The 13,799-nt window shown below is 40.9% G+C and overlaps 2 protein-coding genes across 3 annotated transcripts; both read right to left on the bottom strand.

Annotated features, from left to right (window-relative positions):
• Positions 1–5,498: 5,498 nt before the first annotated feature.
• Positions 5,499–11,899, bottom strand: LOC6574109 (acetylcholine receptor subunit alpha-like 2). The gene is made up of 7 exons (XM_002000131.4): positions 11,374–11,899; positions 9,694–9,848; positions 9,443–9,623; positions 8,207–8,366; positions 7,393–7,978; positions 6,586–6,787; positions 5,499–5,715 (listed from the first exon to the last, which is right to left on the bottom strand). The coding sequence occupies exons 1-7, from the start codon at positions 11,614–11,616 to the stop codon at positions 5,521–5,523; spliced, it is 1,722 nt and encodes a 573-aa protein (XP_002000167.2). The 5' UTR covers positions 11,617–11,899; the 3' UTR covers positions 5,499–5,520.
• LOC122757051 lies at positions 11,669–12,614 on the bottom strand. Of its 2 annotated transcripts, none has more exons than XM_044008302.1 (2): positions 12,164–12,465; positions 11,669–11,795 (listed from the first exon to the last, which is right to left on the bottom strand). In XM_044008302.1, exons 1-2 carry the CDS (start codon positions 12,448–12,450, stop codon positions 11,669–11,671), a joined length of 414 nt encoding a protein of 137 aa, XP_043864237.1. In that variant the 5' UTR covers positions 12,451–12,465. The 2 variants fall into 2 exon arrangements, with proteins under 2 accessions (XP_043864237.1, XP_043864238.1); XM_044008303.1 differs by having other exon boundaries at positions 11,726–12,003; positions 12,164–12,614.
• Between the last annotated feature and the right edge of the window lie 1,185 nt (positions 12,615–13,799).

Here is a 13,799-nt window from a genome sequence, read left to right as displayed (position 1 = left end):
GAGAACAGAGTAGAAAGCTTAATTTCTAATTCTCTAAACTTGTGGCTCCCTTCATTTGTCACTTGTTGGATCACCGACAATTTCGGAGTCTTATCCCTGATTTGGAATATAATAAACATTCATGTTGCAGTCGATAGCCTGATGAACGAGAAGCGAGCTAAACATAAAGCCAGTTACACTCGCTTCTTGTTCATCTGTCAGCCACGTTAACACCTGCGTTACGTGACAAACCTAGCGCTCAACATTGCTGGAACATTCCGAAGCACACACAAATCGTATACGTAATTTTTAATGCATATTACCGCAAAACGCTGTCATCGCAGTAGGAACAGCAGGCATCACCTGCCAGGATGTCTCTGTTTTCCTTCACAAAATCCTTAGCTTGTATGTGTGTGAGTGTGTGTGTGCGGTATGTGCACATCACATAAGTCAATTTTCAAGTAGATGTCCAACATGAATGAATAATGTGTAGTGTAGTGTAGGTAGTGTAGCCGACACGCACACATACACAGACTCACACACACTTGTACGCAAATATGCTTACCGTTTTAGGGCATTCAGCTGTGCCAAGGCAGCAACACCAATGAAAACTGAAACACAAAAAAGGGAAAGAGATGGAAAGAAGGGAAGCCTGAAAATGAAACAGAAAGGAGGGAAAAAGTCAAGTAGAGCAAAGTAAATTTTGCTTGGAGCAGCGAGCAGTCAGCAAGCAGGAGCTAGCAGCGAGCAGCGAGCAGCCACAGCATTCTCATGGAGGGAGCCATACACAGCAATGTCGCAGAAAGTTATGCCATGGCAAAGACGCTGCACACAGGACTACTAGGATATGCATAAAACTATGCTACATTGGCACTAAAACAAACAGCAAAACCGCCGCATGGGGCGTTTCAACTATGTACATGCAAATATGTGTGCCTGCGTGTCTCTATGTGCGTGTGTGTGTGTGTGTGTGTGGGACAACGAAGTTGATGTAACATGCCAAGGCGAAGGTAACAATGCCAGGGATGCGCTCAATTGGCTGGAGCTGGGGTCACGACAAAGCAAGTAGCTTCAGTTCTTTGAATTTGTAAACTGGTTCTTCAAACTATGCCTGCGCACTTTTTAAGGATCAATTTATACATATTTTAAGCACTGGTAAGAAACTTATAAATATTTTATTGAGGAAAAAATGAAATAGAAATAGAATTGAATAATGATGCAAAGTTAATAATGAGAAATAAAGTAAATTATATCTTCTGCAACCGGCATAAATAAGATATAAATAAAAGTTATCATAGTTACTAGAAATATCATTTATTTGAGAAATAAATGATTTGATCTTGCATAACTGTCTTAGTTCAGGAACTTGAAAAAAAAAAAAAATTACTAGAAGTAGCTTGTTGAATACTTCTAGTAATTTTTTTTTTTTTTCAAGTTTCTAAAATAAGACAGTTATGCAATATCAAATCGAATAATATCAGCTTGTGTAATATTTTGAGAGTTGATATTAATCAAATTATTAGATTAATCAACATAAATAATTGAAAGTTTTCAAAATGTTGAAATATTTGCAGCACGAATGTAGCCTGAGTTTCAAACGAGGGACACCTGAAATTCCAGGCCTTGTTCTGGCTAACGTTTTGCGCTGCTGCCTAAGTAAATGTTTAAAATATTTGAGCTGCCTCTGTCGATGTCGATGCATGCTGGTAAAGTTTCCGTCCAAAATTATTAAGATAAGTGGCATAAATTATGAGCAGAGCTCCAGCTGGCGCTGGGGCTGGGCCCAGGACTCATAAAAGCCGTTGGCAAGTAATCCATAGAGACGGTTGGGTGGTGTGGCGTAGGGTTGATGTTTGATGAGTGAATGACTAACTGCATGACAGTCTGCCCATGAGTGTGTGTGTGTGTCTGTGTGTAGTTGATCACTTTAGGTATTGACAGCGCCGGACTGCATGTCGTATACGTAATGTGTGCGAGAGTGTGTGGCTGAAGGCTAACAGCAGTTAGTTTAATATTTATTTAATTTAATATGCTAATTGGATGTGATCTGCATGTGCGTGCATGTGTGTGAGTGGGTGTGTGTGTGTGTGGCAACAACTTTACGAGCGAGCAATTCATAAATAAATGACAGTCACAAAGTTCTGACATGTCACAGAATTCAGTTTAAGTTTCAACTTAACTGGGCCACAGCGACGGCTGCAGTAAATGTCGACAGTTGCTGCACGATTCGTTGGCTCTTATTAATCGTTGCAAAATTTGCCACAAAGACGGAAAATGCTGTCAGCAAAAACTTTGCGCGACAAATTGTTTTTGCGATAAAATTAGACAACTGACACGCGCGCCCTAATCGTGTGGGCTTCGCCAGCGGGGCGTGGCCGGCGAACAGCTAACGGCAATTTAAAAGGCTGCCAGTCAGCCATCAGCTGCAAAGCAATGTTAATTATATCAAGGCTACCCAAAGAGCTGGCTGTCAACCTAACCGTTGACCGTTGCAGAAATTGCATTAATACTGTTGAATACAGTGCACGAGGCGATCCGTTCGCTTTGGGGCGCAAAAAATGTACCGTTTTGAAAGCAAATTGAATTTGTCGAACGACATAAATAAATGGTAAATCAAACAGATTGCAGAACTTCTGCAGTCAGCGGGAAATTAAATTGCACGCCAGAAAGTATGCTATGAATTATATGTCCGCAAAAATGTGAAACTCAAAAGCTTGACTCTCGCATAGCAATAAATCGAAATGTACACGAAATATATACATATTTATATGTATATATTATATATATATGAATACAAACAGGAAATGCAGCACTGGGAACAGCCAAAAAATATCAATGCACATGACAGGGTAGAGAGTGCAGCGTTTGGATTGTCGAGACTTTTATGGCCATTTTGTTAGTCACTAAAGATTTTGTGCGAAATGTAAACGGCTTACTTCATAAAGAGTTTCTCTTTTTATAGGAATAAGCGCAAGCAGAATCAGTAAACGCTCGAGTTATCAAATTTACTCATTTGATATTTTATGGGGATATAATAATAATATTTTTCGTATACAAATACTCAAGTAAGATTTATAGAATATATATTTAATCAGACTTTTACCAGTCACAACAGTTAATAGAAGCTTAACATAGTTTTAAATTTGTGCAAATACTGCAATAATATCAATAATGATGTTTCTATAAATCTTATAGATATATATTTTATTAAGTGAAAAAAAAAAAACAATTAGTTTTTACTTTTTGCTTTTACTATATATAAAATTTTTATTTTTTTTTATATGTATAGAGAAAGTTTGAAAATGATTAATACGATAGTAAAGCCTACACATTTCTTTATAAAGTCAAAGTTCCTAGCTGAGCGGATATACTCTATTTTGTTATTTTATTGAAATTACTTATTGTAGCTCATGTCGTAAAATCTCTATGCTCATTTATTTCATTTTACATTTTATCTAATTCTATTTGAGTATGCAGTGCATTTGTGTTTTCTTATGATGAAGCGGCAGCATATTTATTGCTTGTGAGTTTCATTCTTAATAGTTTCTGCTCATATGTCGGTGTGTGTGTGTGTGTGCACATTTGAAACTGAAATAATATGAATTTAAATTGAAGGCAAGAAGTGAAAATAAAACGATCTGCTGTTCGCTGAACTCGGAAAAGCAGACGGGAAGTTGCAAAAATGACGCACACATGCGGCAAGCTGACAAAAGTCAGGCAGCCAGTCAGCCAGCCAGTGCGCCAGCCAGGGCCTGTGTTAAGGCAGAGGCGGAGTCCGGGAGGCACAACAGATTGAACTTGTCAACATGTTGGGAGAGCGGAACGAAGTCGCAACGTCTTTGAATAAATGACTGAATGAATGAATAAGAGTCAGCGTGTGCGTAAACTGATTGTCGAATGGTGGCAAAAGTATGCGAAATATATGCGCACACTGGGCGGGGGTGCTCGTTTTCGTTCTGGTGTACGTTTTTGCATTCGCATTTCTTCAATTTACTTGTTGAGCTAAGTCATAGCCGCCTGGTTTATCAATTTCTGTTTCGTTGTTGTCTCACAGTCTGTGTGTGCCATGGAAGAAATTGCAACTGTTGTTCGCAAACTGACATTGACAGGCAACGGCTGCTGGCATTGTGAAATAGTTATTGGGTGGCATGCCGCCTGCCTCAACTCAACTCAACTCAACTCAACTCAGCTCGGTTCGGCCTGCCACTCGCTGAGCATCAATTTGAATGACATTCATAGAAATGGAGGAAAAGAAATTGTGACATTTGTATAGAAATAGTTTTGCAGCTCTAACAAATAGTTGTGCAAATATTTTTTGATTGCCGCATACTTTCAGGAGCCGCCTCGGGGCCAACGAGCAACCTGCAACAATGCAAGCGGCATTGCAACTGCAACAGCAAGTGCAAAGTTGCCACAAAGTCTCCACGGATACTAGAAATATTCTTCATAGCTCGGCTTGCTTCTGAAATCTTTGACATTGATTTCTTTAGTACTAACACTAGACAGTGCCATCAGATAAGCTGGAACAGATATAGAGAAACAAAGGAGCTGAGATAGACATATATATATATATATATATATGAGATATAATATATATATAAATATATATATCAAAATTTAATGGAATAATTTTAGTTGATAGATCTTTAGAATCACTGAAACATACTTGTATATATATTATTTTAATTAATTAATTATATTAATTAAAATAATGTGAATAATATTTTTAAAAATAATACATTTAAAAAAATATTTTTCACATTTAAATAAAACTAAATTCACATCTATAAATATGAAAATATATATAAACTGCAAAAGGCACACACTCTAATAAATTGTGATATGAGCAACATTTAAAACTGTTGGTGCTTAACTTTTTGAGACACTGTCAAAGTTGGGCTCTGCTACTGTTGCCGCTGCTGCTGCTGCTTAGAGTCTTTGGCTTTTCCAGTGGCCTTGATAGCTATTTCCACATGGTTGGTCTCGTTTGCTGCGCATTTTCAAAAAGCTTAATTTCGCAGTTATGATATAAAAGGCAACGCACAGCAGCCCACATTCCGGGGCAAATCCTTTGGCCTCGTTGAAGTCGTTGCCAACGTGGAGTCTGACGTGGATGTTGTCAGCGAATTTCGGGCAGGTCTGATATTATTTACTTACCAAAGCGACTTCATCAACGAAATGTGCTCTTAGAGAAATAATTCTATATTTTTTCCTTTAAATAAATTCTCTATATTTGAAATACCCCAAACTGGTGCAAGTGTATGGAGCTGCAGAGAATAATTTATTCTTGCATTACTGAAAACATTCCCGGGCAGCATCAGAGTGCGCCAGCTGCTCACCCGTAGCTGGGGAACCACAGGTGCATTTTAGCATATTGCTTGACCTCTTTGTTTGTTTTGTTTTGTTTTTTGTTTTATTTTATTTTATTAATTTCTTTAAAACACTTTTTAAGCTAGAGCTTGCAATCAGGCAGGCTTTACATGTCATGACATAGAGATATACATACGCAGTGTTAACTATTTTTGGATTGTATTATTGAATTTAATTCTTCTTCTCGGTTAGATTGTAGATTTGCTTAGCAACATCCGAGAGCTGCACATCGATGGCCTTCGTGTCGTCGTACAGCGAAGGTGCCTCGCCCAATATGACGAATGTGCCCACCAGCGAGGCAATCATGAATAGCCAGAGGAACAGCCGATCCATAACCATGGCCACAAAGCCCCAATCTTGATCCTCCTGTTATTGAATAAAAACCAAATACAATTACCGCAAATGAGTGCAATCAAAATATAAATTTCGTGATGCATAAACACATATATATATATGTGTTTGTATTCTCAGCAGTTGAATGAGCGAATTGTGTGCTTAAATTGCACAAAGGGTCGTATGAGTAATATTGGCAAACTAACTACAGCACGTTTTAAGCCCCCACTTTGAGCGATTGCTTTCATTAAGCACTGACGCTTAATCTGCTTACGGCCAGCGCCCAGTTGGTTATCAATCAAAATGAACTTCCAATGGCAAAGCAAAAAGAACTGTGGGAACAGCCAAAGTAAAGCAAAGCAAATAAAAATGTATCAAAAAACAAGCGACTGGAATGGTGAACAAAGCATCGGCTGCTGGATTTGATTGAATCGTTGGATGGAGTCGTTGCCAGCCAATTGCCAGTCAATTGAACAAAAGCAATTAAAAGTGGATTTTGTGTGGTCTTAAAGTGCAAATATAGCAAAGCTTAAATAAGTCGAAAGAAATGAAACCAAAACAGGGACAGTTCGACGGAGTCAGAGTGTGAGAGAGAGAGAGTCCGACTGGCTGGTGCACTAGTTAAACAGCTGAGCTGATCAGACATCGATAACCACTACAAATGGCAAGAAGAAACGCTCAAAGCGCTTCTGTGGTTTTTTCGGCTATGGTCAAGCCATATTCACTTGAAGCTCCAGCCTCAGTACCCGCACCACCAGCGCCTACTTTTCCAATTGGCTGTCGCTGTCATCGTTGTCGTATGCGTTACTGTGGCTGTCGTTGTCGGCATCGTTGTCGTTGTCGTCATCGTCCGGCCAAACGGAATTTTCAATTAAAAATTCAATCAGCTGCAGCAGAACTCACCGCATTGAACTCATCCTGCCGTTGCATGTGGTGCTGTATGAACATGACGTTATGTATTGCCTTCTCCAGCTCAAACGGATACTTTTTGCGTGCCGCCACATCACTCATGGAGTCATCCAGGCCGGAAAGGACCGATGGCAGTCCGTTGTAGCCGCTCAGTGTGCTCAGCCCACCGCCCAGAGCGCCGACCAAGCCACTGAATCTGCAAGAGAAAGTTAATTCCCGACTATATAACCGAAGCACACACTACGAGGGGACGTTTGTCGAATTGTGGAAGGGACTCGGAAATGGACTCAAGAAGAGTATTAAGTGCGTGACTTTTATTTTTAAATTTCTTTGCTTCATCAAGTCTTGCTTCATTATATTTAAAAGGCTTCGTTTCTACCCACACATTTCACTGTTTTCTTCTTTTTTATGGTATTGTTTTCATTAGCTGTAATTTTTCTCTTTTAACTGGCTTCTTTCATATAAGTTACAACGGGTATACATTTTCTTTTATCAACTTGTTTACTCAGAGCAAGCTCTTTGTTTATCAACATTTAATTTTGCATTCTGTTTTTTCGCAGCTCTTTTCGAATTTTTGTGTTTTCTCGAGAAGTAAAGTTGTTGCCCTTGTGAATAGCATTATTTATTTGTATCCTGAAGCCTTTAAAAGTGTATTCTATTTTTAAACAATTTAATGGAAATGTGTATTTTAGCTTCTGCAATTGAGTTTAATTGTAGCGAAATATAAAGTTTACCCTGATTATGACTGTTTGGTTGGATTTTTCATAAATGTATTGAGCGACTCTCGTATGAGAAACTCACCTATTTGTTGCCGTTGTCACATGCATGCCATTGCAGCCTCCGACGCCAACACGTCCCTGCATACGGCGTATTGAGTCGGGACTGGAACCGCCGGAGTTCATTTGCATTTCGTCGATGAGGGCCTGGCCGAACTTGGTTTTGCTAAACTTCAATCCGTAGTTGATCTTATTGGCGGCCAAATCCCGCAGCAGGTCCTTGGGCACACGCATCAACAGCAGCTTGGGCAGTCGCTTGATGAAGAAGGACCTTATCCAGGGCCGCATCTTGTGTGTGCTGGGCTTCCGATAATGTATATTGAGTATTATGATAGTGATGACGACGCTCAGCCCGACCAGCAACATGGTAAAGAGAAGATATTTGCCCAGCAGCGGCAGAGCCAGCGAGGTTGACGGTATAATTTCCGATATGAGCAAGAAGAACATAGTCTGTGAGAGCAGAATGCTGATGCAAAGCGCAATCTTCTCGCCGGAGTCAGCGGGCAGGTAGAAGACCAGCACGGAGAGATAGGAGATGCCCACGCACGGGATGATGAGGTTGACCGTGTAGAAGAGGGTCTTTCGTCTCAGCGTTATGTTGAAGAAGATGTCTGAACATTTGATCAAGGCCAGCGAGAGCAGCATGAAATACCAAAAGAAAGAAAGAGATCCAGAAAGACAAACAGAGAGAGAGAGAGAGAGAGAGAGAGAGACGATGATGGAATCCACGAAGATTGGATTCGGGTTTGGAGTATAGATTTTCATAGTGAGTTTGGGTAGAGCTTTCGCGTGCGCTTGTTGGCGAGCAAAGTGTGAGCTTTAAACTCTACGAAACTCACCGGGATAGGGCTCGGCACAGCACGGATAATACTTCTCGTGGCGCTCAGCGGGCACGCCCAATATGTCCCATTCCACACTCGGATAATACTCGCGCAAATCAATGCCAATCTCAACTTTATTGTCCTTATCGTTCTTCTGGTTGATGTGCTTTAAATCGATCTGCAAAGAGAGCGCCGTTGAGAGAGTCATAAATCGCATCAAGCTTAAAGGCACTTAAAGCCAACGGGCGTGACGCTCGTCGACGGTCACATCCAACTCATTCTCCCCATCACCTCGTCATCATCATTGTAGTCGCCTGGAGGCGACATCTTCGGCTCCGCCTTGAGCTGCCTCGAGTTAAGGCTCAAGTGCAGTCGTTAAAAGAGTAGCAAATTTAAATGCGTTGACAATGACTAAGTCGCACAGTGGAACGAAAGCACCAAATATATATAGCAAAATTTTTGGAATGTACTTCCTTAATTATGGGCAATCAACTGAATTTTATATAGTTATAAAATGTTGTGGGACTTTTATTAAAAATCGTTTAAATACTTGTGATTTTGGTATTAGGCTCTATTAGTTCTTTGACAGCAATAGTTTATTAATTATTGAACAATATTAAAATAATATGTATTTGCTCCTTATTATTCATGGAAACTGTCCAAGACAATTATATAATTCACTACTTTTTGAATATCGTTTAAATGCTTTATTTTAGCAAAATTTCCTTAGTTCTTTTTATTCAGATTAGATCTAAAAAATGCTGAATTATATTCCAAATTGAAACGTATTTTTATTGACATTTTTGTTTTGTGAAAATGTGCTCTAATTATTCCTATAGTTTCAACCACTGTGCGACGTCCGGTCAGCGGAAACGGAAGCGGCAATGGTTTGTGGGGAGTCGCACTTTGCTTTAATTTATGGCCGCGTATTTTTATGACAGAGACACAGAGAGACGAGTGGGTCGGTGAGAGGAGAGTTTCTTTTCTATTTCTAGTTCTGGCTGGGTGTGTGTGGGGGAGTGTGCGTAACGGTAACGGTTAGACAAGTTTCAATTACACTTTTACAATTTCTCACATTTTAATCTGCAGCGCAGCCGACGCCCTTTCGATGTTCGCCTGGCATCTTATGCTTGTAAGCGCGCGCTCAACGCTCATATAAATGGATGCCCATAAATCCACAATGCCACGCCTCATTGCTCAGACACACACACACGCACACAGACGGAATGAGATGGTATGGGTGGGTAGACATACCTGATCGCCGTCGTAGGTCCAGGAGCCGAACTTCATGAAGCACGTCTGTTGATCGAAGGGAAAGTAGCGCACATCAATCTCGCAGGATGATTTGAAAATGGCCGGCGGGGTCCACACCACCTTGCCCGTGTAGTGCAGAATGGCCTTCGTCATGGTGGTCACCACGTACTCACCGTCAGCGCTGCGGCAGTTGAATGCAAACTGTAGTTCAGATTTTGACTTTAGCTTTGCGCTGGTGTGGGTGGACTCACTTGTTATAGAGGACAATGTCGGGCAGCCAGATGTGCTCGGATGGCACATAGAGCTCGGTGACGCCACCATATTCGGATGGATCCCATTTGAATTTATGATCCTGCCATTCGTGTTCCAGCCACACATTGGTCGTTAGAATTTGATCTTTGAGGTTCTGTGTGCAAGAGAAAATTAAAGCCGGCGCTTTAGATATACAAGCGCACACAGGACGACCATGCATCAAGCAGGATTTGCATTTTTTCTCTGCTCTTTTCTGGTGCAGCTGCTACGGCCCTACCTCCTACATCGCTTAGACTTGGTCTCGCTACTGCGAGTACTATGTCCTATGTCCCTAGGTCTGTCTCTTTGTCTCTCCGTCTGTCTGTTTGTTTGGCTGACTGTCTGCTTGCGTGCTACCCCTATCGGCTTCCCTTTGCCCCTCTAACAGGAGGCTGAGTGTACTCTGCCCTGCCGCTAATGTGCTTTTTGCTGTCAGTTTACGGTTTTTGGATTTTTGGCTTGTTTTATTACCTTTTAAGCCTCGTGGTAGCGGCACTTTGTGTCTACCGTCTACCGTCTACCGCCTCCCGCCCAGCCCCCTGCCACTAGCCTAGTAAAGTATTCCGCAGTAATTGCACTGTGTGCTCTGGCTGCTCTGGCTGCGCCGCACGACATTTGACAAATGCTCAGTCGTGAACTTTAAGCTGGCGTTACGAGAACGTATGCAATAGTTTATTTTTGAGCAACTGAAATGAATTTCTGTTGAAATGCTTTATAAATTGAGTGTCAGTCAAGCTGCTAAGCAATGTGCATAGCATAATATCACATTAGCACTTTGAAACAAGAAATGGCTTTTAGACTAGGGCAGCGCAGATATCGATCAAAATTTTTGTATGAGCTTTTTTTTGAAAATATATAAAATTGAATGTATTGAGCAAAATGTAATAATATTGATTATGTTTTAATATGACACATTTTTTGTGAGCATATTAGCAGAACATATTTATATTGCTATGATCGGAATAAGAGATTATTTTATTAATAATTAATATGGGAAATTGAAAGCATAGAGCCATAATTAAATAATTTGATTTTAATATGAAACATCCTTTTGAAGTATATTATCGGAATTACAAATTATATATATTTTTTCTTTGTATTTCAAAATAAATATTGTGAATTTAGTTTGTGACTTATGTGCATGGATATTTATAAAGCATTCTTTACAAAGCTGAAGCTCAGTACCATTTAGCCAACAAATAATGTTTTGCAATTGTCAATTTCATCAGCGTAATTAAAAATATTCTATCTAATTAAGTTGATAAAGCAATTAGCTAAGAGAACATCTGCAAAAAAATGTAGCCTCCTCCCCGCCTAGGCTTTTAACCACTCGGACATTTGTCGCACGGCTCGGGGCGTGTCTCATTTGCTGTCTTATTTTTCTATTTTTTCTATGTTTACGATTGAAAGTTAGTGGCACTGCTCGGCCGCTTACATTTTGCGCCACACTCGATAAAGTGCCGCTGGCAAATGTGGCGCAACGTCGCTGAGTGCTCCATTGAAGCGCCTAATTAAAAAAGAATCGTGCCAGAGCTGGGCCCTCAGCTCGTACACTAATGTGTTTCCGTCCAAGTTTCGCAATTGCATTAATTATTTGGAGAGTGCTTTCGAGCCTGTACGCTCCAGCATTATTGGCTTACCAAATCGATGAGCTGCGAGAGGCGTAGACCTAGCTTGACTAGCACCGTGTCCGTGTTGTTGCTGACGGGTCGTATGAGCCGATTGTAGTTGCTTAGCAGATCGTCGTAGAGTCGCTTGGCATCCGGATTGGCCTGCACCGTTTCGCAGAAGACCAGCAGGAAGGCCAACAGCAGGCAGAGCAGCTTGCAGTGCCGCCAAATGTCCAGGAGGACGGTCAGACGTGGCCGAACCCAGTGTCCCATGACGTCACAGCGACGGTTGCCTTGAAGGCGCTCGGCCGGTGTTTTATTGATACTAAAAACACGCGCACAGGTTTTTGTTTACCTTTCGGTCTTGCCTGGCGTGCGTGACGTAGTTCAGAGAGCAGCCTCCGTGTCGAGTTTTTCTCCTATTCGCCTCGGCTTTTAGTACCTGCGTTGAGCTAAAACTGCCAATGCAATAACTCTACACTCGACGCACAGCTGCGCAGCGCCAGCGCCGACGCAGATGAGGCGCACTCGCTCCGACTGCGACGCCAGCCTAGGCAGCGGCAGCGACAGCAGTTGCGCGGCAGAGCAGCTGAGCTGGAACAGAGCTCGTGTGCCTAGCTCTGAGCTGCACCCATGCAGCTGATGTTGTCCATGAGCCGACTATGTATGCAAATAAATTAATTTGGCCGTGGCACAGGGAAATTTGCAAAAATTATGATTAATTAAATAATAAATTATAAATCAATTTTATTTAAATATTTGTATGCACAGCCTGACAAATATTTTGCTATTCAACTGATTAAATTATTTGTATTTTCACTTGTGGCTCAGCTTTTGCACGCCGTTCGCTCCGTGCTGTCCTGCATAGATATTCACAGAATTCGTACTGACGTGCGTTTTGTTTTTGTAGCCTGCCTTGGCCCTCTCAGCCAAGCGGTCGCTGCGACTGCGGCGCCAGCATCCATTCTCGTGCTGCTTTGTCGCTTTGTCGCCAGCATCGCGCAGATGCTGCGCAGCGCCTGCGCACTGGGCTACACCCTGTTTTTTGAGTGCTGCCGTCGCGACGGAGGTCCCGGCTGCCAGAGTGTGTGCTGGCTGTGTTTTCATATAATCTTGCCCGTTTTGTAGTCTAAGCCAAGCCCTATGCTGTCAATCCCTCTCTCTTCCACGCTCTCGCTCTCGCTCTCTCACTCCCTCTCTCCCTGGCTGCTCTCTTTGGCTGTTAATCCAGCGACTCCATTACAACTTCAATCGCTCTGTTTGGATGCTCTCCTGCTTGGCAGCGAGCCACAGCCCAAAAAAAGGCTCATGCAAGTACTTCAAACAAAATTTGGCCCATATGAAAAAAGCTCTCACACACACACGCACGCTCACCCACACAGATTCGGCCGAGCACACATACACATACGCCCAGTTGTAGCGCATATTCCACATTCGTTTAACCAAAAACCAAATTTTTCGTAATTGTCAACATTCGTTAAAATGCACGTTAACAAGCAGCTAGGACATATCTACAAAGTACACACCCGCATAGCCACCCCCAAACCCACACCCACACTCAACAGCAGCCACACACACACCTTTTAACAGCATTTTGCATGTTTACCGTTGCAATGTTGGCAATGCTCAGTTTTTGAGTTTTGGTTTTGGTTTTGGTTTGCCGTTTGGTTGAGCCCCGTTCGCATATGTGTCATATTGCTATGTTGAGTTGTGTTTGCGGCTTTACTGTGCCACAGCAATAGCAACTTGCACACACTCCAAACTGTTCGCTTTTCAGTAATGTGTTCGGACTGATGACAGCAACAGCAGCAGCAGCAGCAGCAACATCAACTTCAACAACACCGATGAGAGCTACAACCGCAGGACACTCCGTTTTGACGCCTCTGCTTTGACAATTGCACGCAGCAGCTTCTGCTCATGCCACAAATAGAAATTGTGGAGCCTACGTCATTTTTTTTGTATTATTATTATAAATGAGATTTCAACTTATTTATGACTTATTTTTAATTTATCGAATTTAGGCAAGATATGAAAATAGTATGGAAATATTTGCAGAAAAATTAAATGATTAGTTGAAACTAAAAATTTAACAACGTTTTTAATAAAAGTAATATAAAATTAATAAAGAAATAACAGTGGAAAAATATTTTAGTTTTTTGTTATAATTTTATTTATCTAGATGCAGATTTATACAATAATAATACAATTTCATTAATATTTATAGAGTTTCATAAAAATAGCTTTGTAGTAAAAAAAATTTGTTTTCTACTTAATCCATTTGGTAATCTAAATAAATTTCATATCGTGATGCATATTGAAAAATATGGAACATAAATAATTCTACTTAATGCATGAAATGAATTAATAAATTGATATTTTGATTTTTGCCATATTTCTCAAATAAATATATGATTTATAAACTTTAGAAAAATGAGTATATAAATTGTTATTAATTA

This window comes from Drosophila mojavensis, unplaced genomic scaffold, assembly GCF_018153725.1.
Source record: "Drosophila mojavensis isolate 15081-1352.22 unplaced genomic scaffold, ASM1815372v1 contig_277, whole genome shotgun sequence".
NCBI lineage: Eukaryota > Metazoa > Arthropoda > Insecta > Diptera > Drosophilidae > Drosophila > Drosophila mojavensis.
Note: the sequence above shows the minus strand (reverse complement) of the source record. Positions and strands in the feature narration are given on the sequence as shown.